The sequence below is a fragment of the Mauremys reevesii genome, linkage group 16 (assembly GCF_016161935.1).
Source record: "Mauremys reevesii isolate NIE-2019 linkage group 16, ASM1616193v1, whole genome shotgun sequence".
Taxonomy (NCBI): Eukaryota; Metazoa; Chordata; order Testudines; family Geoemydidae; genus Mauremys; species Mauremys reevesii.
In genome coordinates this window covers 2,861,944-2,889,830 of record NC_052638.1, presented here as the reverse complement: position 1 = coordinate 2,889,830, position 27,887 = coordinate 2,861,944, and the positions used below count along the sequence as shown (strand labels likewise).

General features: G+C 45.8%; 1 protein-coding gene across 2 annotated transcripts in view; it reads left to right on the top strand.

Moving 5' to 3' along the window:
• Positions 1-387: 387 nt before the first annotated feature.
• LOC120384704 (C-factor-like) overlaps positions 388-27,887 on the top strand; it is a 36,093-nt gene continuing 8,593 nt past the window's right edge. The window contains exons 1-3 of one of the 2 annotated variants that reach the window (XM_039503689.1): positions 388-516; positions 25,846-26,137; positions 26,947-26,998. In XM_039503689.1, coding sequence (XP_039359623.1) covers positions 25,991-26,137; positions 26,947-26,998 — 199 coding nt within the window. In that variant the 5' untranslated portion in view covers positions 388-516; positions 25,846-25,990. Of the gene's footprint in view, positions 517-25,828; positions 26,138-26,946; positions 26,999-27,887 lie in introns of those variants that run through there. The other variant, XM_039503690.1, reaches the window with a different exon arrangement.

Here is a 27,887-nt window from a genome sequence, read left to right as displayed (position 1 = left end):
TGATAGCTGCTTTCAACTACCTGAAAGGGGGTTCCAAAGAGGATGGATCTAGACTGTTCTCAGTGGTAGAAGATGACAGAACAAGGAGTAATAGTCTCAAGTTGCAGAGGGGGAGGTTTAGGTTGGATATTAGGAAAAACTTTTTCACTAGTAGGATGGTGAAGAACTGGAATGGGTTACCTAGGGAGATAGTGGAATCTCTACCTCCCTAGGTTTTTAAGGTCAGGCTTGACAAAGCCCTGGCTGGGATGATTTAGTTGGGGTTGGTCCTGCTTTGAGCAGGGAGTTGGACTAGATACCTCCTGAGGTCCCTTCCAACCCTGAGATTCTATGATTCTATGATTCTATGACCTCAATTAACTGACAAAGGGTCAGTTAAGGCTGATAGGCTAATGGAGACAGCTGGGACTAATTAAGGTCCCACTTATACTGCTTTAAAAGCTCTCCTTGCCAGTTCTCTCCAGAAGAGCCCAGGGGAAAGGAGCTGGAGGTGAGGAAGCATTACTGAGCCCTGAGGTAAGGGTGAAGTGTGGAAAAGGGGAGCACGGGGAAGTGGCCCAGGGAATCAAAGCAGTGTCAGTGAAGAAGGGAAGCCGATAACAGCTGCTATAATTAGGGTCCCTGGGCTGGAACCCGGAGTAGAGAGCGGTCCTGGGTTCCCCATTCCTTTCCCCCCTCCCCCCTGCATGATCTACAGAGATCCCTTTGAAAGGGGAAACAGACTTTGGTCCAGGCAGGAGACCAAACAGTGCCTACGGAGCTCTAAGGAGCAACAGAGACCGTGGGTATTCCACCTTCCCACCTCTCATACTGGCCTGTGATGAAAATAGCTCAATAAGTTGTAACCTCTGCCCCCATACCAGGAGAGGGAGGTCATCTTCAGGACCTCAGTGAGCTAAGGCCACTGTATCCGCTAGGAAGCGTGGGACTCACCAATACAGGCTTGGAGCTTTGTCACACCTAAGATTCTATGACCTTCAGAGAAATGTCCCTGTCCTTTCGAGTGTGCGGTCTGAAGCCCCTGCAGATCTGGCAATTCTCTTTCATGTGAGTTTCACCAAGGCACTCTAGAGAGTGAGAGTGAGGGTCATTCACTGGCATCGGCTTGCCTCAGGAGGGTCACGACTTGAATCCTGTAGACAAGGGCATGCCTACGCCTGGGGTGAAAGTCTCTCAATGACAGGGACAACTATTACCAGTACCATACACAGTAACTACACTAACCATATAATATACAACCGAAAAGTCGAAACCACTGGAAAGAGGCCTTGCAAGAGCAAGAAAAAATGGTTACCTACCTTTTGTAACTGTTGTTCTTTGAGATGTGTTGCTCGTGTCTATTCCAATTAGGTTTGTGTGTGCCGAGTGCACAGGAGCCGGAGGGTTTTTCCCCTAGTAGTACCTGTCTGGTCAGTCCGGGCGCCCCCTGGGGTCGTGCCTTCATGGCACTGAATATAAGATACTGCCAATCCGCCGCCACTTCAGTTCCTTCTTGCCAGATTGTTCCGACGGAGGAGTAGGAGGGTGGGTATTGGAATGGACATGAGCAACACATCTCAAAGAACAACAGTTACGAAAGGTAGGTAACCGTTTTTTCTTCTTTCAGTGATTGCTCATGTCAATTCCAATTCCAGGTGATTACCAAACCTTAGTTTTGGAGGTGGGATCAGACCTCAAAGGTTTGCTGACTGAAGCACTGCCCTACAAAAGGGTGCATTGTCTCTAGCCTGCTGGGTAATAGCGTAATGCAAGGTAAAAATATATATAGATGACCAAGTCGCAGCTCCTCAGATTCCTTGCATTGGAACATGGGCCAGGAATGATGTTGATGATGCCTGCGCTCTTGTGGAATGTATTATAAGCAGAGGGGCAGGTACCACATCAGAGCATGCCCAGATACAGGATGTCAAGTATCAGAGGGGTAGCTATGTTAGTCTGGATCTGTAAAAAGTGACAGAGTCCTGTGGAACCTTATAGACTAACAGACGTATTGGAGCATAAACTTTTGTGGGTGAATACCCGCATGTAATGGAAATTTCCAGAGGCAGGTATAAATATGCAGGCAAGAATCAGGCTAGAGATAACGAGGTTAGTTCAATCAGGGAGGATGAGGCCTTCTTCTAGCAGCTGAGGTGTGAACACCAAAGGAGGAGAAACTGCTTTTGTAGTTGGCAAGTCATTCACAGTTTTTGTTTAATCCTGAGCCGATGGTGTCAAATTTGCAGATGAACTGAAGCTCAGCAGTTTCTCTTTGAAGTCTGGTCCTGAAGTGTTTTTGCTGCAGGATGGCTACCTTTACATCTGCTATTGTGTGTCCAGGAAGACTGAAGTGTTCTCCTACAGGTTTTTGTATATTGCCATTCCTAATATCTGACTTGTGTCCATTTATTCTTTTACGTAGGGACTGTCCAGTTTGGCCAATGTACATAGCAAGGGGCATTGCTGGCATATGATGGCATATATTATATTGGTGGATGTGCTGGTGAATGAACTGGTGATGGTGTGGCTGATCTGGTTAGGTCCTGTGATGGTGTCGCTGGTGTAGATACGTGGGCAGAGTTGGCATTGAGGTTTAGTTGCATGGATTGGTTCCTGAGTTAGAGTTACTATGGTGCGGTGTGTGGTTGCGGGTGAAAATATGCTTAAGGTTGGAGGGTTGTCTGTGGGCAAGGACTGGCCTGCCACCCAATGCCTGTGAAAGCGAGGGATCATTGTCCAGGATGGGTTGTAGATCACTGATGATGCGTTGGAGAGGTTTTAGCAGAGAACTGTAGGTTATGGTCAGTGGAGTTCTGTTGGTTTCTTTCTTGGGCTTGTCTTGCAGCAGGAGGCTTCTGGGTACACATCTGACTCTGTTGATTTGTTTCCTTATTTCCTCATGCCGGTATCATAGTTTTGAGACTGCTAGGTGAAGATCTTGTAGGTGTTGGTCTCTGTCTGAGGGGTTGGAACAGATGCGGTTGTACCTCAGTGCTTGACTGTAGACAATGGATCGTGTGGTGTGTCCGGGATGGAAGCTGGAGCCATGAAGGTAGGCATAGCAGTCGATGAGTTTTCGGTATAGGGTGGTGTTAACGTGACCGTCACTTATTTGTACCGTGGTGTCTAGGAAAGGACCTCCCGTGTAGATTGGTCCAGGCTGAGGTTGATGGTGAGGTGGAAGCTGTTGAAATCGTGGTGAAATTTTTCCAGAGTCTCCTTCCCATGGGTCCAGATGATGAAGATGTCATCAATGCAGCATAGGTAGAGAAGGGGCGTGAGTGGACTGGAGCTGAGGAAGTGTTGTTCCAGGTCGGCCATAAAAATATTGGCATATTGTGGGGCCATGCGGGTGCCCATAGCGGTGCCACTGATCTGGAGATATATATTGTCACCAAATTTGAAATAATTGTGCGTGAGGATAAAGTCACAGAGCTCAGCAACCAGTTGTGCTGTGGCATCATCAGGGATACTGTTCCTGACAGCTTGTATTCCATCTGTGTGTGGGATGTTTCTGTAGAGAGCCTCCACATCCATGGTGGCTAGGATGGTGTTTTCTGGAAGATCATCAATGCATTGTAGTTTTTCCTCAGGAAATCAGTGATGTCACAGAGATAGCTGGGAGTGCTGGGGGCGTAGGGTCTGAGTAGAGAGTCCACACATCTGGACAGTCCTTCAGTGAGTGGCAATTCCAGAGATGATGGGGCGTCCAGGATTTCCAGGTTTGTGGATCTTGGGTAGTAGATAGAATAATCCCGGTCAGGGCTTTCAGGATATGTTGATTTGTTCCTGTGTTAGTGTAGGGAGTGTCCTGAGTAGATGGTGCAGTTTCTTAGTGTATTCCTCAGTGGGATCTGAGGCGAGTGGCCTGTAGAATTTGATTAAACACTTTTATGTACTTCCATGAGGCATTAACATTGATAGCATAGGAAGAAGTATATTGCAATATGGTGCAGGTTAAATTATTAGTTACTGGAATTATTTCAATACAGGTAAAATTTCCCATAGCAGAACAAACCCTTTGGATATACGTTTGATTATTCACTAGTGAGGCTACTGATTGGCTAAGATTTAGAAAAATATTATTTTCCCATCCCCACCCTAACTTCGTTAAGAAGGAGAGGCTGAGAAATATTAAAAGTTTCATCTTCAGGTAGTTTTGGCTAGTTTCCGCAAGCTATTCTTCGAGATTTCCTAGTCTTAGTTCACTTAGCTGTCCGGCAGTGAGGCAGCAAGGAAGCGGTTACTAGCACAATCACCTTGCTTGGTTGAAGGTTTTATTATGTCCTCAGATGGAGAGGTTGTTTTCTTACAGTGAGAGGCATGGGGCCAGGTAGTCAATCCTTGGCACTTGACAGTAGTATTAGTGGTTAGGAGTACCTGGTAAGGGCCCTTCCCACCGAGGTTCTAGCACAGTCTTTCTTTGATGGACCTTGACATAGTCCCAGTCTCCTGGCTGGAGGTTGTGACAAGGCTCTCCTGGGTGAGCTAACTGTGCTCCCTTGACTTGTGAATGAGAAGACTTGACACTTCATTAGCGACTGGCAATATGTGAGTATTTTATCATCATCCAGCTACAGGTCTCTTAGGTGTGGTGGCACAGGAGGAGCAGCAGGAAGTCTCATAGGTCTTTCCATGAGGATTTTATGTGGGCTGAGTCCGGTCTTTCGATTTATAGTGGATCCCATGCTCACTGTCCTGGCAAACTGCGGGCAGTAGGGCAGTGGAGACTGTGTGAATGAGAATTGTGTTGGATCTGTAAAGCTGCACATAACTCTTATAATTTATCCAGCTCATGATCACTGATGCTACTTACGGGTATGCCAAATCACGGTACAAAATCCTTACGTCAAAAGTTTTACAACCGTCTTGGCATCTGCCTTTTTACAGGGAAAGGCCTCAACCCAGTTGGAAAATACATTAACTAAAACTAACACATCTATAATTACAACCTTTAGACATTTAAATAAAATCAATTGAAATATTTACAAAAGGTCCCCAGGAAGGGGGATGTGCTGCCTGCCTAACCTTGACAGCTTTGCCAACATAACGCTGTTGGCAGATTGTACATTGTTGGCAGTAGCATTGGGCCACAGAGGAAAAAATCTGGTGTGAACCAGTCTTGTGTAACTACAGCAATTATCCCCCCTTTGCCCACGTGTGCCACTCAGTGGTGCACCCGAGCAAAGTAGGGCCAAAGCACCCTGGGTGCGACCAGGCGGCCGTCCCAGAAGCGCCAAAGGCGATCAGGCTGTAAAGTGTACCCAGCAACACTTCAAGAACATATTTCGGCTTTTCAGTTGGTATCAGCTTTTCCTATTTTTCTGAAAGACAAAGAGAGCATATTTCTACCCCTTTGGGGTTGGCAGATTATTGCTTAAAATATTCCTTTCTTTACAAATACCCTTGCTGATTGCAGGCAAAACTGAGGAATTACTCCCCAGTATTTTCCTGTATTTGTTTTATAGGCAGGTCAGGTTTCAACGGATTCTATCTTTATCATTTAGTTGATTTGCATAACACAGACATTCTTGGCTTGCTTTTGGATTCAAAGTTATCAGCCTAGAGACTCTGTCTCAAAAGTGTTGATGATGCCTGCGCCCTTGTGGAATAAGCAGAGGGGCAGGTACCACATCAGAGCATGCCCAGATACAGGATGTCAAGTATCAGAGGGGTAGCCATGTTAGTCTGGATCTGTAAAAAGTGACAAAGAGTCCTGTGGAACCTTATAGACTAACAGACGTATTGGAGCATAAACTTTTGTGGGTGAATACCCGCATGTAATGGAAATTTCCAGAGGCAGGTATAAATATGCAGGTAAGCTCAGAGAGCTGATAGGTAAGGTCCCATGAGTATCAAGACTGAGGGGGGAAACGACCGAGGAGAGTTGACAGTTTTTCAAAGAGACACTATTAAGGGCCCAAAAGCAAGCTATTCCGCTGGGTAGTGTTGGGGATTTTCTAAACCCTCCATACTGTACCCATGCGCAAAACCCCAAGGCTCTAGCTCACAGGCCCAAATACGTTGGCTTGGCATAAGCAATAGGCCTAGCAGTAGGTTAACTTAGCATAAGTAATAATAGGCTGCCATAGACCAAGTGGAAAATTTGTAATAGTGTGGCAAAATCAGAAGGGCACAGAAAAGAGGAACTAGCACCAACTGATAATTGTGCATCTTGGTCTCATATTATAGTGTGATAGCAATGGAAAATTTAGGTCTTGAACAATTGAAACCGCACGTAGGGGGGCACAAAGGGCACTTGGGAAACAAAGCTTATTGTACAAGACATCTAGATGCAATTATATTAAGCAATTTAGTAAACAATAAGATACGCAAGATAGGTTAACGCAAGAAGGGAAAATTGGTGAAATCTGAAGTCCCCAGAGAATAACAGGAAAACCCTACCCTCGGGTGTCCAAAGCGCCCGGGGATTTTGATAGGTCTGCTATTAAGAATATACCTAATAAGGATAATAAGATTTGTAATGTGTGATGATGCTTTGCGGTTTTTGTCCTTATAAGCTGGAAGCCATGAAGAGTTGCTTAAGGCGGCTGGATCTCCCTTGCTGGGGAACCTGCCGACCTTCCCTGTATGCATACTTGAATAAAGGAGCCACCAGGCTGTGTCTGACCCAAAATTCTACAGTGTGGTCAATTTTCAACAGTAGGAAAGAGAGAACATGTGGCAAACCTCTTGCCTGGATTATTTACAGACATTCCTGAAGGAGAAATGGACCCTTTCTCCAAAGGAATGGCTGCAAAAAAAACCCCAAGAATTTTCTTTTCATAACACCTTCTTTTAACATTTGTACAAAGTTTCACTGCTTAATTCCCTCCAGTAACTACAGAGTTAACTTCTCAACCTCTTTTTTTCCCCAACTTCCTCAAACTGTGGTTGTCTGCTTGTCTGGGCCCAATCCTTCCCTCGCCCCCCAACTGCATTATTCCTTTCCATGGACACAGGCATTGTTTCACTACCAATTTAGCAAGGAGGGTGGGCTTTTCGACTAACCCCTCTTTTATTAATTTATACACACCTATTTACATACAGAAACACATTTATTCCTCATATCTAGATGCATCTTATTTAACAATAACCTTAATCCTTTATGTCCGGACTTAATACAACTTTTCCCCTTATTTGAGGTGGTAACAACCCTTCAGCACTGGTGCATTGTAGGAGAAGATAGTAGCAGGGCTAGGGACAATGCAAAAAGCTAGGGAGAACAGCAGCATTAACAGCACAGTAAAATGGGGGAGATACACTCACTGACCGTAGGAATAATGACTCCTTGCTGAATGCAGGAGGTAATAACAGGTTGCATTTTTTTCCTTGGCTTGTTTTGATAGAGGGTACTGCTGCACCTCGGGAAGGAGTCTTTCTGGGTTTAGGCGAATCTTAACAGAGTGGGCAGACCCAATGCACCCAACCCGGTTGGCATGATCGGCTCATAAGGCGGGGGGGGACCTTAGCCAGCAGTTCCTATTGCAAGGAGGAAGGGCCGGAGTCAGTCTCCTCCTTTGGAGCATCCATTTACATTTTAATTTACATAGCAAGTCTCTTCCCAAAAGGTTAACCAGCGAACAAGGACTGAGGAAAGCATGATGGACAGACCGATAGAAACAGTCAGAGGTAAAGAGATGGGGTAGGGATTAGGAATATTGCCCACCCCTACTGCAGTTTAAATATAAGTTTATAGGATCTTCAGATGGAGCTGAGGGGGTACCCCGAAGAGGCCTCAAAGGATCTCTGACTCAAAGAATACTTTCAAGATAACATTGAACAGCGCACTAATACACAGATACCCTCCCACCAACAGCACAAAAAAGAACTCCACACGGACTCCTCCTGAAGGCCAAAATGACAGTTTAGACCTATAAAAGGAATGCTTCCGCTGACGTGCACAGGCAGAAATTGTGGAAAAACAACATCACTTGCCTCATAACCTAAGCCATGCAGAACACAATCCACAGACTCAGAAACCACCCTGACATTAATCAAAGAGGCTGATAAAGGAGGTGCTGTTGTCATCATGAACAGGTCTGACTACCAAAACGAGGCTGCCAAACGACTCTCCAATACCAAATTCTACAGGCCACTCTCCTCAGATCCCACTGAGGAATACACTAAGAAACTGCACCATCTACTCAGGACACTCCCTACACTAACACAGGAACAAATTAACACACCCTTAGAGCCCCGACCAGGGTTAGTCTATCTACTACCCAAGATTCACAAACCTGGAAATCCTGGACGCCGCATCATCTCTGGAATTGGCACTCACTGAAGGACTGTCTGGATATGAGGACTCTCGACTCAGACCCTACGCCCCCAGCACTCCCAGCTATCTCCGTTACACCACTTATTTCCTGAGGAAAAACTACAATGCATTGGTGATCTTCCAGAAAACACCATTCTAACCACCATGGATGTGGAGGCTCTCTACACAAACATCCCACACACAGATGGAATACAAGCTGTCAGGAACAGTATCCCTGATGATGCCACAGCACAACTGGTTGCTGAGCTCTGTGACTTTATCCTCACGCACAATTATTTCAAATTTGGTGACAATATATACTTTCAGACCAGTGGCACCGCTATGGGCACCCGCATGGCCCCACAATATGCCAACATTTGTATGGCTGACCTGGAACAACCCTTCCTCAGCTCTCATCCATTCATGCCCCGTCTCTACCTACACTACATTGATGGCATCGTCATCATCTGGACCCATGGGAAGGAGACTCTAGAAGAATTCCACCACAGTTTTAACAGCTTCCACCCCACCATCAACCTCAGCCTGGATCAATTTACACGGGAGGTCCTTTCCTAGACACCACGGTGCAAATAAGTGACGGTCACGTTAACACCACCCTATACCGAAAACCCACTGACTGCTATGCCTTATCTTCATGCCTCCCGCTTTCATCCCAAACACAACACACGATCCATCGTCTTCAGTCAAGCTCTGAGGTACAACTGCATTTGCTCCAACCCCTCAGACAGAGACCAACACCTACAAGATCTTCACTAAGCATTCTCAAAACTACCCACACGAGGAAATACGGAAACAAATCAACAGAGCCAGATGTGTACCCAGAAGCCCAAGAAAGAAACCAACAGAACTCTACTGGCCATCACCTACAGTCCTCCGCTAAAACCTCTCCAATGCATCATCAGTGATCTACAACCCATCCTGGACAACAATCCTTCGCTTTCACAGGCCTTGGGAGGCAGGCCAGTCCTCGCCCACCAACAACCCTCCAACCTTAAGCATATTCTCACCAGCAACCATACACCGCACCATATTCATACCTGCCTCTGGAAATTTCCACTACATGTATCTGACGAAGTGAATATTCACCCACGAAAGCTTATGCTTCAATACATCTGTTAATCTATAAGGTGCCACAAGACTTTGTCAATTTTTACAGCTACGGGATGTGATCCATGACAAAATCTGTTGGGAGGAGACTGGAAGCCCCTTCATTCAGTCAGCTACTGTGACGAACAGCTGATTAGACTTCCGAAATGGTTTCATGCGCTCAATAGAGAAGGTTAACGCCCAGTGAACATCCACCGAATGAAGTTTTTGCTCCCTGATGCTTGCATGCGGCTTAGGGTAGAAAACTGGAAGGACGATATCCTAGTTAACATGGAACTGGGAGACAACCTTAGGGAGAAAAGTGGGATGCGGTCTGAGCTGGTCTTTGTCATTAAAGGACATGGTGTAAGGAGGCTCAGATGTTAGGGCCTTAAGCTCAGACACCCTCCTAGGAAATGTTATTGCTACCAGGAATGCCACTTTATATGAGAGGTACAGCAAAGAGCCTGCCACCAGCAGTTCAAAAGGTGGCCCCATTCACCTGGAAAGGACCAAGTGAAGGTACCAGGCTGGGACCATCTGTCGTACATGAAGGCATAGTCTGTTGAGACCTTTTAGGAAACGACTCACCAAGGGGTTGGTGAAGACCGACCAGCCCTCCACACCCTCCACGCCTGGATGGAAGGCAGAGACGGTGGCCAAGTAGACCTTTATTATTGAGTGGACAAGGGGTTGCAGACAGGGGAGTTTGAGAGGGAGTTCAACAGAGGGAGGCTTACGATGGTTAGGAAGACCCGCAACACCTGTGCCAGCACTGCTTCTGTCTCCTCCACCTGCGCCTGTAGCTAGACAGAGCACCTGAGCATGGATGCTTCTACCCAGATCCTGGTGTGGTTTTGCAGGGACTGTAACTTGCAATTTCCACTTACTGATATCCAGGCGGTGGGGGCCTCCAATGTGAAAGGTGCCTACTGGTGGAATCTCTCAGGCAGCAGGTGGCAGAGCTACAGGAGGAGGTGGCTAGGTTGAGGAGCATCCAAATCCATGAGTGATTCCTGGACAGTGTCCATGTGGAGACAGCTGAGGTAGCTGTCCCAGTACACAGGACTGCTGACACATCACTGGTGGAGGAGGAGATGGCTCAGGGTGGACACTAGCAGCTGGTTACTTCCGGCAGCGGGCAGTGCTCCACCCCTGCTCCGAACCCTCCCGCCATGGTAATAGGTAACCATTATGCTCTTCTTCATACAGGAGAGAAGGAATCACCCCCTCCAGTAAAGGAGGAGAAGCCTCATATCCCTAAGGCTGGGAGGTCTGCTGCCACCACTGCGAATGGGAAATGTAGGGTAGTGGTGGTCGGAGATTCTCTGCTGAGGGGGACAGAGGCGCCCATCTGTCGCCCTGACATTTCATCTCAGGAGGTATGCTGCCTGCTGGGGGCCCATATCCGAAATGTTAGAGGCATTGTCGAGGATTATCCAGCCCTGTGACTACTACCCTATGCTACTCATCAATGTGGGCACAAATGATACTGCGAGGTGTGACACTGAGCAGATCAAGAGTGACTACAGGGCTCTGGGAGTACGGGTGAAGGAGTCTGGAGCACAGGTGGTATTCTCTTTGATTCTTCCTGTCAAAGGTAGGGGCCCGGGCAGAGACAGATGCATCATGCAGGTGAATGTCTGGCTGTGAAGATGGTGTCGCCAGGAGGGCTTTGGCTTCCTCGACCACGGGATGCTATTCGAGGAAGGACTGCTAGGCAGAGCTGGCGTTCACATTTCGAGGAGGGGAAAGACACAGACTGGCTAACCTAGTGAGGAGGGCTTTAAACTAGGTTCGACGGGGACAGGTGAGCAAAGCCCAGAGGTAAGTGGGGAACATGGAGACCTGGGAGATGGGTCAGAAACAAGAGGGAGCGTGGGTTATAATGGCAGAGAGAAAGGAGGGTCAGGGCAAAACTGGGGAGGCAAGATCAAACCAGTATCTTAGATGCCTATATACAAATGCGAGAAGTATGGATAATAAGCAGGAAGAACTGGAAGTGCTAATAAATAAATACAACTATGACATCGTTGGCATCACTGAAACTTGGTGGGATAATACACGTAATTGGAATGTTGGTGTGGACGGGTACAGCTTGCTCAGGAAGGATAGGGGAAAAGGGAGGAGGTGTTGCCTTATATATTAAAAATGTACACACTTGGACTGAGGTGGAAATGGACATAGGAGACGGAAGTGTTGAGTCTCTGGGTTAGGCTAAAAGGGGTAAAAAAACAAGGGTGATGTCGTGCTAGGAGTCTACTACAGGCCACCTAACCAGGTGGAAGAGGTAGATGAGGCTTTTTTTAAACAACTAACAAAATCATCCAAAGCCCAAGATTGGGTGGTGATGGGGGACTTCAACTATCCAGATATATGTTGGGGGGGGGGGGAAATAACACAGCGGGGCACAGACTATCCAATAAGTTCTTGGACTGCATTGCAGACAACTTTTTATTTCAGAAGGTTGAAAAAGCTACTGGGGGGGAAGCTGTTTTAGACTGATTTTGACAAATAGGGAGGAACTCGTTGAGAATTTAAAAGTGGAAGGCAGCTTGGGTGAAAGTGATCATGAAATCATAGAGTTTGCAATTCTAAGGAAAGGTAGAAGGGAGTACAGCAAAATAGAGACAATGGATTTCAGGAAGGCGGATTTTGGTAAGCTCAGAGAGCTGACAGGTAAGGTCCCATGAGAATCAAGACTGAGGGGAAAAACGACTGCGGAGAGTTGACAGTTTTTCAAAGGGACACTATTAAGGGCCCAAAAGCAAACTATTCTGCTGGGTAGGAAAGATAGAGAATGTGGCAAAAGACCAGCTTGGCTTAACCATGAGATCTTGCATGATCTAAAAAATAAAAAGGAGTCATATAAAAATGGAAACTAGGACAGATTACAAAGGATGAACATAGGCAAACAACACAGGAATGCAGGGGAAAGATTAGAAAGGCAAAGGCACAAAATGAGCTCAAACTAGCTATGGGAATAAAGGGAAACAAGAAGACTTTTTATCAATATATTATAAGCAAGAAGAAGACCAAGGACAGGGTAGGCCCACTGCTCAGTGAGGAGGGGAGAAACAGTAACAGGAAACTTGGAAATGGCAGAGATGCTTAATGACTTCTTTGTTTCGGTCTTCACCGAGAAGTCTGAAGGAATGCCTAACATAGTGAATGCTAATGGGAAGGGGGTAGGTTTAGAAGATAAAATAAAAAAAGAACAAGTTAAAAATCACTTAGAAAAGTTAGATGCCTGCAAGTCACCAGGGCCTGATGAAATGCATCCTAGAATACTCAAGGAGCTAATAGAGGAGGTATCTGAGCCTCTAGCTATTATCTTTGGAAAATCATGGGAGACGGGAGAGATTCCAGAAGACTGGAAAAGGGCAAACATAGTGCCCATCTATAAAAAGGGAAATAAAAACAACCCAGGAAACTACAGACCAGTTAGTTTAACTTCTGTGCCAGGGAAGATAATGGAGCAAGTAATTAAGGAAATCATCTGCAAACACTTGGAAGGTGGTAAGGTGATAGGGAATAGCCAGCATGGATTTGTAAAGAACAAATTGTGTCAAACCAATCTGATAGCTTTCTTTGATAGGATAATGAGTCTTGTGGATAAGGGAGAAGCGGTGGATGTGGTATACCTAGACTTTAGTAAGGCATTTGATACGGTCTCGCATGATATTCTTATTGATAAACTAGACAAATACAATTTAGGTGGGGCTACTATAAGGTGGGTGCATAACTGGCTGGATAACCATACTCAGAGTAGTTACTAATGGTTCCCAATCCTGCTGGAAAGGTATAACAAGTGGGGTTCCACAGGGGTCTGTTTTGGGACCGGCTCTGTTCAGGGACCGGCTCTGATTCAATATCTTCATCAACGACTTAGATATTGGCATAGAAAGTACACTTATTAAGTTTTCAGATGATACCAAACTGGAAGGGATTGCAACTGCTTTGGAGGACAGGGTCATAATTCAAAATGATCTGGACAAATTGGAGACATGATCTGAGGTAAACAGGATGAAGTTTAACAAAGACAAATGCAAAGTGCTCCACTTAGAAAGAAAAAATCAGTTTCACACATACAAAATGGGAAGAGACTGTCTAGGAAGGAGTACGGCAGAAAGGGATCTAGGGGTTATAATGGACCACATGCTTAATATGAGTCAACGGTGTGATGCTGTTGCAAAAAAAGCAAACATGATTCTGGGATGCATTAACAGGTGTGTTGTGAGCAAGACACGAGAAGCCATTCTTCCGCTCTACTCTGCACTGGTTAGGCCTCAACTGGAATGTTGTGTCCAGTTCTGGGCACCGCATTTCAGGAAAGATGTGGAGAAATTGGAGAGGGTCCAGAGAAGAGCAACAAGAATGATTAAAGATCTTAAGAACATGACCTATGAAGGAAGGCTGAAAGAATTGGGTTTGTTTAGTTTGGAAAAGAGAAGACTGAGAGAGGACATGAGCAGTTTTCAGGTATCTAAAAGGGTGTCATAAGTAGGAGGGAGAAAACTTATTCACCTTGTCCTCTAAGGATAGAACAAGAAGCAATGGGCTTAAACTGCAGCAAGCGAGGTTTAGGTTGGACATCAGGAAAAACTTTCTAACTGTCAGGGTGGTTAAACACTGGAATAAATTGCCTAAGGAGGTTGTAGAATCTCCATCTCTGGAGATATTTAAGAGTAGGTTAGATAAATGTCTATCAGGGATGGTCTAGACAGTTTTTGGTCCTGCCATGAGGGCAGGGGACTGGACTCGACCTCTCGAGATCCCTTCCAGTCCTAGAATCTATGAATCTATGACATGGAAAGTCCTTGCTGTTTGGGGTGGAGGAGATAGTCCCATATCAGAGGTATCGACAAATATTTTGGAGACCGGAGATATTGGGAAGGACAAATTGTGAATCTTTTCCATTTGGCTAGGTAGATAGCCCTAGTGCAGGGTTTCCTACTTCCAAGGAGGACTTGTCTGACTGGACCCGAACAGGCAAGCTCTGTCAGGTTCAGCCATGGAGCTTCCACACCGTGAGGTGAAGCAACTTGAGGTTCGGGTGCTGGAGACGGCCGTGACTTCTGTACATTGAGGTAGAAGTCCCAAGTCATCTGAAGTAGCTCTTGTGGACCGGCCCTTGGAATGGCCCTTGATTAGTCAGTCATCGAGGTACGGAAACACCTACACCTGACTCTTGCATAGGAACACGGCCACAGCTACCATGCACTTAGTAAACATTCGAGGAGGCACTGACAGGTTGAACAGAAGAACTTTGAACTGATAATGATTGTGGATTTCGGCCCGTGTGCCCAGGACTGCCTGGCCCCTGCTACCACTCAAAAGGGAACCATCACATTACTCATCCTTAGGTGGAACGCGGAGACTTCCGCAATGAGGTCCGCCAAGGTCTGGAACCTTTCTAGCAGCAGGAACGCTCTGGCACAGGTCAAGTCGAGCACCGCTCCAACGAACTCTGTCCTTGACTATATACAACTATATTGCAGGTTTTGTAAAGTTTGCAAGAACGGAGAACAAAACAATGCTAGCCAAAGCAGCAGACGTTCCAGCACTATCATTGGCAGCAAGAAGGAACTGAGGGTAAGGGGGCTGGCGGCACCCCTTATACTGCGGCATGTGCGCGCCACTCCAGAGGGCACCAGAGCTGGTCCCCTACGGATACTGCTGAAGGAAAAACATCCGGCACCAGTGCATGTGGCGAGCACACACACCTAATACGGAATGGACATGTGCAAGCACTTGAAGAAGCAGCAAGAGCTAGGAGTGTTCTGGCTAACCGTCACAGGCAGTAACAAGGACCTGAAGTGGCGGTGGGTCTGTAGGGCCCTATATTCAGCGCCATTAAGGCGTGACCCAAGGGGGCACTGGACTAACCTGGCAGGAAAAACCTTCTGACTGCTGTGCATGCAGCGCACGCACACCTAATTGGAATTGATATGAGCAATCACTCGAAGAAGAAGGATCATTCCAGGCAACCATCCCGGGTGATAAGAAGGAACTGAGAGGATGAGTGGCCAGCAGCACCCCTTATATCTGGCTCTAGAGCTGGTCCTACAGATACCACTGAGAGAAATCTCTCTAACAACTCTGCATGTGGCCCGCACACACCTAGCCTGGAATGGACATGAGCAAACATTCAAAGAAGAATGTATCCATCTTCAATGTAATTTGCTCTCACACTGTAAAAATATATTCCACTTCCATCCATCAAAGACATCTCAGTCATCTGACAGACATCACTTCTGATATAGTAAGATGAGGCCCTGAAACATAAATCCTTGTATCATAGGCCTAACTAAAGTAACGGTCAGGACTTTGCTAACATAAAGCAAAATGAAGCTGTGAGCCAGAGGCAGGCCCTGCTCACAGAAGCTGGCAAGGAAAGGACTGATGCTGCAAGAAGATACAGACCTAAAAGGTAACAGAACACTCGGATACTTGCACATTCCACACAGATAACAAGGAACAGGCTGACCCCTTCTAAAGATGGGCAAAAGGGTAATATGATGGATAGAGTTGTTTTGTTCGAACCAACATGTGCAAGGTGAGAGGTGGCACCTTACTGCATAGGGGGGTTGTACCTCAATACGTCAGGAGTGATGTGTAACTTGTTTGTACCTGTGTATAAGAATGCATCCCTGAGGCGGTGTCTTTGTCCAGCCTAGGGGGCAGTGGAAAGCCCCACCACTGACTGAGCTGTGTCCATTGTCAAGGGGCACATAGTTGTAGTATATCCTGTAGTGTCTGCTGGAAACTAATACTGTGCTTCGTTTGACAATAAACCTGGCCGACGTGCCTTCGTACCTTATCAGAGTCTGTGGTCATTGGGGGTTCTCTCAGGATCTGCTGGCTCAGCGATCTGCACAGAGCCAGGGCAGCACACAGAGGGAACACGCACGCAGCCGACTGTTATCAACATTGAACAGAGCAGAGCACCAGACATCTAACAGACATCACTTCTGATTTTCTGTTGCAAAGCACTGAGATTTTTTCCGTTGACGCTTGTGAAAGTAGAATGAATTATATTGTAAAAATAAGAATGGATTAAAGAAATGTTGTATGTACCTTTAAGCAGAAATAAGAAATGTTGAAATACAGGTGCCAGGAAAAGAAACATTAGGCATAAACAATGGTGCTAATGGCGAAACATTAACAGAAGATGGGTAATAGTTAGTAAGGAAATAAGATATGCATGCCTAGCCCAGGTAAACTTATCTGATTCTGCTTCCTTTGTTACCTTGTTAAGTTCTCACCCTTTTATCTGTATAAATAAGATAATTTGTGTCTTGCATGGTGCTCACATTATCTGGGTGTTATTAGCAGAGCGCTGTGCTAATAAAACAGAGTGGTCTGACAAACTGTGAGTCCAACTTTGACACGCTTATCCAATGTGAGTATTGCTACATCGTTCATGCACCATGGAATTTGTTGTATAAACAGAAATACTAAATTTCTCAGTTTTAATCATTAGCCAATACAGATGTCCAGTGAGAATTTTTTTTTTCATATTTTGTGGACCCCCTGTGCAGTCAATAAGAAACCGCTTTGAGAACCATTACTCTAGTTGGACATACTCTTGTTCCATCTCTGGACAAGGCACTAGAGAAGGCACTGAAGAAATAATCATAGAATATCAGGGTTGGAAGGGACCTCAGGAGGTCATCTAGTCCAGCCCCCTACTCAAAGCAGGACCAACCCCAACTAAATCATCCCAGCCAGGGCTTTGTCCAGCCTGACCTTAAAAACCTCTAAGGAAGGAGATTCCATCACCTCCCTAAGTAACCCATTCCAGTGCTTCACCACCTGCCTAGTGAAAAAGTTTTTCCTAATATCCAATATCCAGGAAATTGTTGTAGGTGACAACCTTGGCTCGAGTGATCATGAGCTAATTCGTTTCAAAATAAATGGGAGGATAATCAATAGTGCATCTGAGACTAGGGTTTACGATTTCAAAAGGGCTAACTTTACTAAATTAAGGCGACTAGTTAGGGAAGTGGACTGGACTAACATATTTAGGGATCTAAAGGCAGATGACGCCTGGGGTTACTTCAGGTTGAAGTTGCAAGAGTTGTCAGAGGCATGTATCCCGAGAAGGGGAAAACGGCTCGTAGGTAGTAGTTTTAGACCGAGCTGGATGAGCAAGCGTCTTAGAGGGGTTATTAAGAAAAAACAGAAAGCGTACCAGGAGTGGAAAATGGGAGGGATCAGCAAAGAAACCTACCTTATTGAGGTCAGAGGGTGTAGGGAAGCAGTGAGAAAGGCAAAGCGACGGGTGGAGATGGACCTAGCGAAGGGGATTAAAACCAATAGCAAATGGTTTTTTAGCCATATAAATAGGAAGAAAACCAAGAAAGAAGAAGTGGGACCGCTTAAAACTTTAAACGGAGTGGAGATTAGGGATAATCTTGGAATGGCACAATATCTAAACGAATATTTTGCCTCGGTATTTAATGAGGCTAATGAAGGGCTAAGGAATAGTGATAGAGGGACCGATGGGAATGAAGATATGGGGGTAGACATTACGGTATCTGAGGTAGAAGCCAAACTTGAACAACTTAACGGAAGTAAATCGGGGGGCCCGGATAATCTTCATCCTAGAATATTAAGGGAATTGGTGAGTGAAATTGCAAGCCCGTTAGCGATAATTTTTAATAAGTCTCTAAATTCGGGGGTTGTACCGTTTGACTGGAGATTAGCTAATGTAGTTCCTATATTCAAGAAGGGGAAAAAAAGTGACCTGGGTAACTACAGGCCTGTTAGTTTAACATCTGTAGTATGCAAAGTCATGGAAAAAATCTTAAAAGAGAGAGTGGTTCCGGAGCATGAGGCCGATGGCAACTGGGATAGATTACAGCATGGATTTACGAAAGGTAGATCGTGCCAAACCAACCTGATCTCCTTCTTTGAGAAAGTAACAGATTTTTTAGACAAGGGAAATGCGGTGGATCTAATATATCTGGATTTCAGTAAGGCGTTTGATACGGTACCGCATGAAGAATTACTGGTTAAATTGGAAAAGATGGGGATCGAAATGAAAATCCAGAGGTGGATAAGGAGCTGGTTAAAGGGGAGACTTCAGAGGGTAGTATTGAAGGGGGAACTGTCAGGTTGGAGGGGGGTTACCAGTGGAGTTCCTCAAGGTTCGGTTTTGGGTCCAATTTTATTTAATCTATTTATTGCTGACCTGGGAACCAAGAGTAGGAGTGGGCTGATAAAGTTTGCGGATGACACCAAGTTGGGAGGTATTGCCAATTCGGAAAAGGATCGGGATATCCTCCAGGGAGATTTGGATGACCTTGTAAACTGGAGTATTAGTAACAGGATGAAATTCAATAGTGAGAAGTGTAAGGTTATGCATTTAGGGATGACTAACAAGAATTTTAGTTATAAGCTGGGGACGCACCAGTTGGAAGTAACGGAGGAGGAGAAGGACCTAGGAGTCCTGGTTGATCGTAGGATGACTAGGAGTAGGCAATGTGATGTGGCTGTTAAAAAAGCTAATGCGGTCTTGGGATGCATTAGGCGAGGTATTTCTAGTAGGGATAAGGAGGTGCTAGTCCCGTTATATAAGGCGTTGGTGAGACCTCATTTGGAGTATTGTGTGCAGTTTTGGTCTCCCATGTTTAAGAAGGATGAATTCAAACTGGAACGGGTACAAAGAAGGGCCACTAGAATGATCCGAGGAATGGAAGGCCTGTCGTATGAAAGGAGACTTGAGGAGCTCGGTTTGTTTTCCTTAACCAAAAGAAGGATAAGAGGAGATATGATTGCACTCTTTAAATATATCAGAGGGATAAATACCAGGGAAGGAGAGGAATTATTTCAGCTCAGTGCTAATGTGGACACGAGGACAAACGGATATAAATTGTCAGTCAGGAAATTCAGGCTTTAAATTAGTCGAAGGTTACTAAAAATAAGGGGATTTCAATAATGGAACAGCCTACAGAGGGAAACAGTGGGGGCGACGGACCTCCACGACTTTAAGATTAAGCTAGATAAGTTTATGGAGGAGATGGTATGATAGGATAACGGGCTTAGTCAATAGGTCAATTAAGTGCCACACTGGTAAATAGTACAATGGGTCAATGATATGATATAACCTTTTTCCAGAGGGTATGGCTGGAGAGTCTTGCCCGCATGCTCGGGGTTCAGCTGACCGCCATATTTGGGGTCGGGAAGGAATTTTCCTCCAGGGAAGATTGGCAGTGGCCCTGGAGGTTTTTCGCCTTCCTCCGAAGCATGGGGCAGGGGTCGCTTGCTAAAGGAGTGGGTGGATCGGCTTATGTGGCCTGCATCTAGCAGGAGGTCAGACTAGATGATCATAATGGTCCCTTCTGATCTTGAATTCTATGATTCTATGATTCTATGATTAACCTCCCCCACTGCAACTTGAGACCATTACTCCTTGTTCAGTCATCTGCTAACCACTGAGAACAGTCTAGATCCATCCTCTTTGGAACCCCTTTCAAGTAGTTGAAAGCAGCTATCAAATCTCCCCTCATTCTTCTCTTCTGCAGACTAAATAATCCCAGTTCCCTCAGCCTCTCCTCATAAGAATGTGCTCCAGTCCCCTAATCATTTTTGTTGCCCTCCGCTGGACTCTTTCCAATTTTTCCACATCCTTCTTGTAGTGTGGGGCTCAAAACTGGACACAATACTCCAGATGAGGCCTCACTAATGTCGGATAGAGGGGAATGATCATGTCCCTTGATCTGCTGGCAATGCGCCGACATATACAGCCCAAAATGTCATTAGACTTCTTGGCAACAAGGGCACACTGTTGACTCATATCCACCTTCTCGTCCACTGTAACCCCTAGGTCATTTTCTGCAGAACTGCTCCCTAGCCACTCAGTCCCTACTCTGTAGCAGTGAATGGGATTCTTCCTTCCTAAGTGCAGGACTCTGCACTTGTCTTTGTTGAACCTCATCAGATTTCTTTTGGCCCAATCCTCTAATTTGTCTAGGTCCTCTGTATCCTATCCCTACCCTCCACCGTATCTACCACTCCTCCCAGTTTAGTGTTATCTGCAAATTTACTCATGGTGCAATCTACACCATCCTCCATATCATTAATGAAAATATTGAACAAAACCGGCCCCAGGACCAACCCTTGGGGCACTCTGCTTGATACCGCTGCCAACTAGACATCGAGCCATTGATCACTACCCAACTGAGCCCAATGATCTAGCCAGCTTTCTATCCACCTTATAGTCCATTCATCCAGCCCATACTTGTTTAACTTGCTGGCAAGAATACTGTGGAGACTGTATCAAAAGCTTTGCTAAAGTCAAGGAATAACATGTCCACTGCTTTCCCCTCATCCACGGAGCCAGTTATCTCGTCATAGAAGGCAATTAGGTTAGTCAGGGAGTTAGGTTAATTCAACTGCATACCCCTGAATAGGCTCAGTGTCTTCCACGAGGAAGCATAGGGCGTACGTATGGGCTGAACAGATACTGCTAGCTAAAAATCTCCAGTCAGGGGCTTGAGAGGTGCATGTGCACCTGACGTGGAGAACCCATAGGGCTACTACTCAAAGGAGCAGCAAAGAGTCTTGTGGCACCTTATAGACTAACAGACGTTTTGGAGCATGAGCTTTCGTGGGTGAATACCCACTTCGTCAGATGCATGTAGTGGAAATTTCCAGGGGCAGGTATATACAAGCAAGCAAGAAGCAGGCTAGAGATAACGAGGTTAGTTCAATCAAGGAGGATGAGGCCCTCTTCTAGCAGCTGAGGTGTGAAAACCAAGAGAGGAGAAACTGATTTTGTAGTTGGCAAGCCCTTCAGTCTTTGTTTAATCCTGAGCTGACACAAATTTGACACCATCTTGCACATACCAATTTAGTCATAGCAATCCATTGTCTCATGAGCTGGTGCAAATGCAGCAATTCTCTTGATTATACAAGATGAAAGGATCACACTGCATCAGAGTTGCAACAGCAGCACTGGCTGCCTGTCAAATGGCAGATGATTACCACATCCAGGTCTTCAGCTTCAAAGCTCTCCCTGGGCAGGGAACACCATCTCAGAAACTGCTCATCCCACCACAGTTATGACTTCCTGAGGGATGGTGAAACTCCCAGTGGGCAGGATGAAACTAGTGTGGATGTGACATGGAGCCTTTCCAGCAGCCATCCAGTGACTGGAGAACTCTCTGCCACAGAATCTAAGCATGGCTGCATTTCAGAGCACTTTCAGGACATATTGCAAGCACCAGCTCTGATTCAGCCTCCACACAGTATAAGAACACCCCAACAAAAATCCCTTCCTTCCCCCACTATTGGGATGAGTGCTGTCAGGGATCTATCACCTCAGTTTGGGGCTCTGGTAACACAGACTGGGCCCTTGTAGAAGGCTCAGGGACAGGGATAGGTGTGAGGGCTTGCTTAGCCTGGCTGAGGGTAACCATTCCCACCCTCTTGGCTAGCTTCACATGGTTGGCCAAGTCTTCCCCCAGCAGCACAGGAATGGGATAATCATTATAGACAGTAAAAGTCCACATTCCTGAACAGCGCTTGTACTGGTCAAGGAACTTGGCTGTAGGCAAGTCAAAAAAGGTTGCCTTGAAAGGTTGAATCATTACTTGGATCTTTGGGTTGATGAATTTGGGGTCCACTAAGGATTGGTGGATAGCTGACACCTGTGCTCCAGTATCCCTCCAATCTGTAACCTTCTTCCCACCCACACTTATAGTTTCCCTTCACTCTGAGGGTATCTGAGAGGCATCTGGGCCTGAGGACCTTTGGTGTGACCCCGGTGCAATGAACTGTAATCTGTTGGGGGTCTTGGGGCAGTTGGCCTTTACATGCCCCAGCTCATTACATTTAAAACATCACCAGCTGACTGGTCCCTGGGGCGAGGTGGGTTGCTGGAGAATGGTGTGGTGGGATGATAAGGTGTCTGGGGTTTTCCTTGGGGTGTAGTTGGGGCCTTGGGCTGGCCCCGGTGGTATGATGTGGCCTCGAGGTGTTCCTTCTGGTATCCACCCAAACTGCAACCAGGGTTGTTCCTCTCTGCTACCTCCACCCGTTTGTTCCAATTTCCCCCGTCTCTTTGGCGGTCTGGGACTGCTCATATTGATCAGCATAAGAAGCAAGACTTTCTGCTGAGTCCATTTTCTTATCCCATAGCCACTGTTTTACATCATCATTGGTCATAGTCAGGAACTGCTCCTGTACAACCAAATCACACATCCTTCAAATCTAATTACATCCCTTCCTTTGACCCATAACAGATCCTTCATCTGATTGACATAAGCCACATTTAAATTTTACTCTGTACATTTCAGGAGTAATTTGAAATTGTTTTAAAACCAAATCCTTAAATTTACCATAGTCGGAAGCATCATCAATAGGCATCTTATTGAATATGTCCAGAGCTTTTCCAGTTAATTTTGCTACCAATGTGGTCATTTTGTGATTGTCAGGAATTGCATGGAGGGTGCACAGTCTTTCAAAGGTCTTTCCGCGATATCACTGGATTCATCATACTACAAACATAGTCGCTCCCATTTGTGGATTTTTGGGGAAGTGGAGCCAGCTGCTGAAGGGTTCTGTCTTTTCAGCTCCATAACAGAAAGTTTATGCTTCTGGGCCTCCCTCTGGGCCTCCACAGCTCTCTCCTGGGCAGCTACACCTGCCTCCACAGCTCTCTTGTGGGCAGCTTCCTCTCTGGCCGCTTGTGCATCAATCTCCATCTGTCTGAGTTCCAGGTGTCTTTCATGTTCCTTTTTTCTTTCCTTAGCTTCAGATCTGGCTAATTCCAGTTTTTTCTGGATGTCACTTTCTGTTATCCTAGCCTTTCTCCACTTAACCTAGCCCAACCCGAGAGCTAGAAAGAAAAAAAGGGGAAAAAAATACTTGTGAATTCCATTGCTGTAACTTAACTCCTCTGCCCTGAGGCAGAGGGGAAAAAAACATCCAGCTGCTCTCAGCTAAAAAAAAGTGTCCTTTAAAAAAAACAAACAAACAAACAAAAAACCCCTCTCTGCTTTCCACGCAGCCAAAAGAGAGAAAAAAAAGTTCTTTTAATATGCTGCGGTTTGTGCTTCTGGTTCAAAATGATCCCACTGCTAACACCATGTCAGGGTTGCCTCCCCACTCTAAACTCTAGGGTACAGATGTGGGGACCTACATGAACGACCCCCTAAGCTTATTTCTACCAGCTTAGGTTAAAAATTTCCCAAGGCACAAATTCCTTCCTTACCCTTGGTATCGCTGCCACCACCAAGTGATTTAAACAAACATTTAGGGAGGGCCACTTGGAGCCCTACCTCCCCCAAAATATCCCCCCAAGTCCCTACACTCCCTTTCCTGGGGAGACTTAAGAAAAATACCCTAGCCAATTGGTTACAAAGTGAGCACAGATCAACCCTTCTTGGTCTTTAGGACACTGAAAAACAATCAGGTTCTTAAAAGAAGTTTATTTTTAAAAACATAAAAAAAATCACCTCTGTAAAATCAGAATGGAAAATAACTTTACTGGGTAACAAAAAGATTCCAAGCACAGAGGATTTCCCCTCTAGGCAAAACTTTAAAGTTACAAAAGCAGGGATAAACCTCCCTCTTAGCACAGGGAAAGTTCACAAGGTAAAACAAAAGATAATCTTACGTATTTTCTTGCTATTACTTACTATTTCTGTAATATTAAATGCTTAGTTCAGATATGGCTTAGAGAGAGGTATTTTCTCTGCCCTGGCTCCTCGCTAACCCGGAAAAAACAAAGAAACACAAAAAGAAAAAACCTTCCCCCACAAATTTGAAAGTATCTTCTCCCCTTATTGGTCCTTTTGGTCAGGTGCCCACCAGGTTATCTGAGCTTCTTAACCCCTTACAGGAAAAGGAGGGATTAACCATTTACAGGGTAAGGAGGGATTATGCTACCCTTAGCCGTATGTTTATAACAAGTTCACACAAGGAAGAAGAAGCAGAGAAAAGAGGGATGAAATGAATGGTCTAGCTACTCCGCACCAGGCTTGGCATAGCAGAGGGAAGCACATAATAAGGGGAGTGCTGACCTTGATACTGTTCTCTTTCTTATGATCATGTGATTTCTCAGTGCAAACATGCCTGGCCTGATTTTCCAAAGAACAAAACCCACAGCTCCTGGACTCCATTGCATCATTATTTATTCCTGCAATTACTGTGAATTCATGTGGGCTAAACTCCATTACTGTTTGTGCCTGCAATTACCATGACTCAGAGTGGAAATTGGTTAGCTGGACATTTAAGTATCTACCTGCCCATTTGCACACATAGCTAAGTTATTCAAATGCATAGTTGTTGTCAGTGCACACAAAGGTGCACATACAGTGTGACATACAGCTAGAAATCCATGAAAATCAGACCACATGTGTCATTATCATGAACACTTTTCACAAAGCAATCACTGTATAGCTGACCTCTTAGTCCTCATACTCAAAGGCAAGCTGCACAGCACCTTCAAAAGTCAAGCCTGGGAGCTTAAATTCATAACTTTGCTAGACACTGAAAACTCTTCTAGCAGTTGAGGTGTGAACACCAAGGGAGGAGAAACTGCTTTTGTAGTTAGCTAGCCATTCACAGTCTGTTTAATCCTGAGCTGATGGTGTCAAATTTGCAGATGAACTGAAGCTCAGCAGTTTCTCAGCCAACTACAAAAGCAGTTTCTCCTCCCTTGGCGTTCACACCTCAACTGCTAGAAGAGGGCATCATCCTCCCTGATTGAACTAACCTCGTTATCTCTAGCCTGATTCTTGCTTGCATATTTATACCTGCCTCTGGAAATTTCCACTACATGCATCCGACGAAGTGGGTACTCACCCACGAAAGCTCATGCTCCAATACGTCTGTTAGTCTATAAGGTGCCACAGGACTCTTTGGTGCTTTTAATCTGTGAAAGAAGCTTATTGGAACATCTTTGATGGTGAGATATTACCTGTAATGTTTCTTAATATTAGGCTTAGACTTGCATGTTTTGTTTTATTCTGCTTTGTGACTTACTTTGTTCTGTTAATACTAGAAACCTCTTAAATCCTACTTTTTATACTTAATAAAATCACTTGTGTTTATTGATAAACCCAGAGTAAGTGATTAATACACTGGGGAGCAAACAGCTGTGCATCTCTAACACTGCTATAGAGGGTGAACAATTTACAAATTTACCCTGTATAAGCTTTATACAGAGTAAAACAGGTTTATTTGGGGTTTGGATCCCATTAGCAGCAGGGTGTCTGGGTGCTGGAGACAGGTAACCGGCTGAGCTGTTTTTAGTTAAAGTCGGCACCTCTGGGGGCATGGCCCAGACCCTGGGCCTGTGTTGCAGCACACCAAGGCAGGGTTCTATGTCTGGCTCAACAAGACAGAGTTCTGGAGTCCCAAGCTGGCAGGGAAAACGGGCTCAGAGGTAATTTCAGCACATCAGGTGACAGTCCCAAAGGGATCTCTATGACCGAACTCGTCATATCTAGTATTGTTTAATTGGTTTCGCTTTTGTAATCAAGGTGTCTGAGTAAGGGTGGAGTTATTCAAATCTCTGAACTGCCAGCACTACATAACTTTTAATCAAGAGGTTTGACTCGAGATCCAACACTGGTGTTAGGAAGAGCCCAAGCATCATTATTTAGGCTGAGCTGCAGCTCAGTGACGATGAAAGAGTTCAATGTCAGGAGCGTTCTGGTGACTGGATCCAATCGAGGAATCGGCCTGGGACTCGTGAAGCGATTTCTAGAGCTACCAAATCCACCAGAATGGATCTTTGCCACCACAAGGGAGCTGGCTGGATCCCAAAGCAAGGTGAGGATGAAATCTGGTCTTTACAGGAAGGTTGAGCAGCAGATGGCTCAGAAACAGCCTGAGAATTGGATTTCCCAGCAGTGCAGGCTGCAAAGACAGGATCAGATAAGGAGCGGGTTCCCTTTAAAAGCATTTGAGAGGCTCAAATGGAAAACTCAGAGCTCACAGTAAAACTCAAATGCTAGTGTGTCTCAGCAATAGAAAGGCAAGATGTTACCTATATTTTAACAAGGGGCTTGTTATAAAATGTTCCACTGTGGCCTGTGATAAACCCCATGCCCTAGATGTATCCAGAGAGGGCTGACTCTGTCAGAGACAGGACAGAGAAATCACCCTGGCCCCCTACATTTCTACATTTGTTTGCCAGAAGCTGTGAATGAGCACCAGGGGATGAATCACTTGATGATTCCCTGTTCTGCTCATTCCCTCTGGGGCACATGGCACTGGCCACTGTCGGAAGATAGGATACTGGGCTAGATGGACCTTTGGTCTGACCCAGTAGGGCCATTCTTATGTGGTGGAATTGTAACCACCAGGGCTTTTGTGACATCCCACCCTCACTGCAGAAGGCTGCAGAGAAGCCTCTCTGAGGCACTTGGTTCACTCATCCACATGCCACTTGTTGTGGGACAGCGGGGTTCTGGGAATTGGCTTTTCCCTGCTCAGTCACCAACACCTTCCTTGAGGGGTTCACCCAACCCCAGGCACTGCACAGCATTCCCTATTGCAGATCCCAGACCTGCAGCCGTCCTAGACCCTGATTACCTTCCAGGATTTTTCTAAACAAATGAAAATGTTTCTCTTCCCAGGAGGTCGTAGAGCTGGCATTGAAGCATTCAAACCTGGTGGTGCTGCAGCTGGGTATGTAGCCATCTCTGCATCTACTCATTCAGGGTAGGTCTATACTTACCCGCCGGGTCGACGCGTAGAGTTCGACTTCTCGGAGTTCGAACTATCGCGTCTATCCGAACGCGCTCCCGTCGACTCCGGAACTCCACCACCGTGAACGGCGGTGGCGGAGTCGACGGGGGAGCCGCGGACTTTGATCCCGCAGCGTCAGGACGGGTAAGTCAGTCGAACTAAGGTAGTTCGACTTCAGCTACACTATTCGCGTAGCTGAAGTCGCGTACCTTAGTTCGACCCCCCCACACAGTGTAGACCAGGCCTCAGACAGGGGTGGGCTTGGGAGGAAGACGAGGGGCCTAATTCTCCATGGCTGGCACAATGTGGTGCCACTCTTGTGTTTGGTTGTGAAGCACTAACAGTTCAGAGTGGAGCATGTCACACCCACTCTGCCCCCCTCTAATGGCTGACCGCTAATAGAGTTACTCTTAACTCAAGTGGAAGAGACCCATGATTTTAGTGCTGAAGGTACAAACCCAGTGCGGGTCCTATGCCTTCTCCACTAAGTCTCCATTATGTGTGCCCAAGGGACTGATATTTCCTCTCCTACCAAATCTTACAATGCCCCCATGGCACCCATGGCATGCGTCCCTGTGCAACTGCTGCACATTGTTTGCAGTTTCCTAGACCGAAAATTCTAATAACCTCTCCCTGCCTGCAGAGCCAGCAGCCATTTTGTTCTCAGAGGTTCAGCAGCTTGTTACCGAGGAGAGAGACACACTGTGCTCTCTCATGGGAACTTTGATTCCTTCTTATGGGTTTCCAGGATCTAAAATAAAAGCCACATTAGATTGAAAGCTGTGGGTTTCTATTTGGATCCAGAAAAAGCATAATAATGATGCTTGTG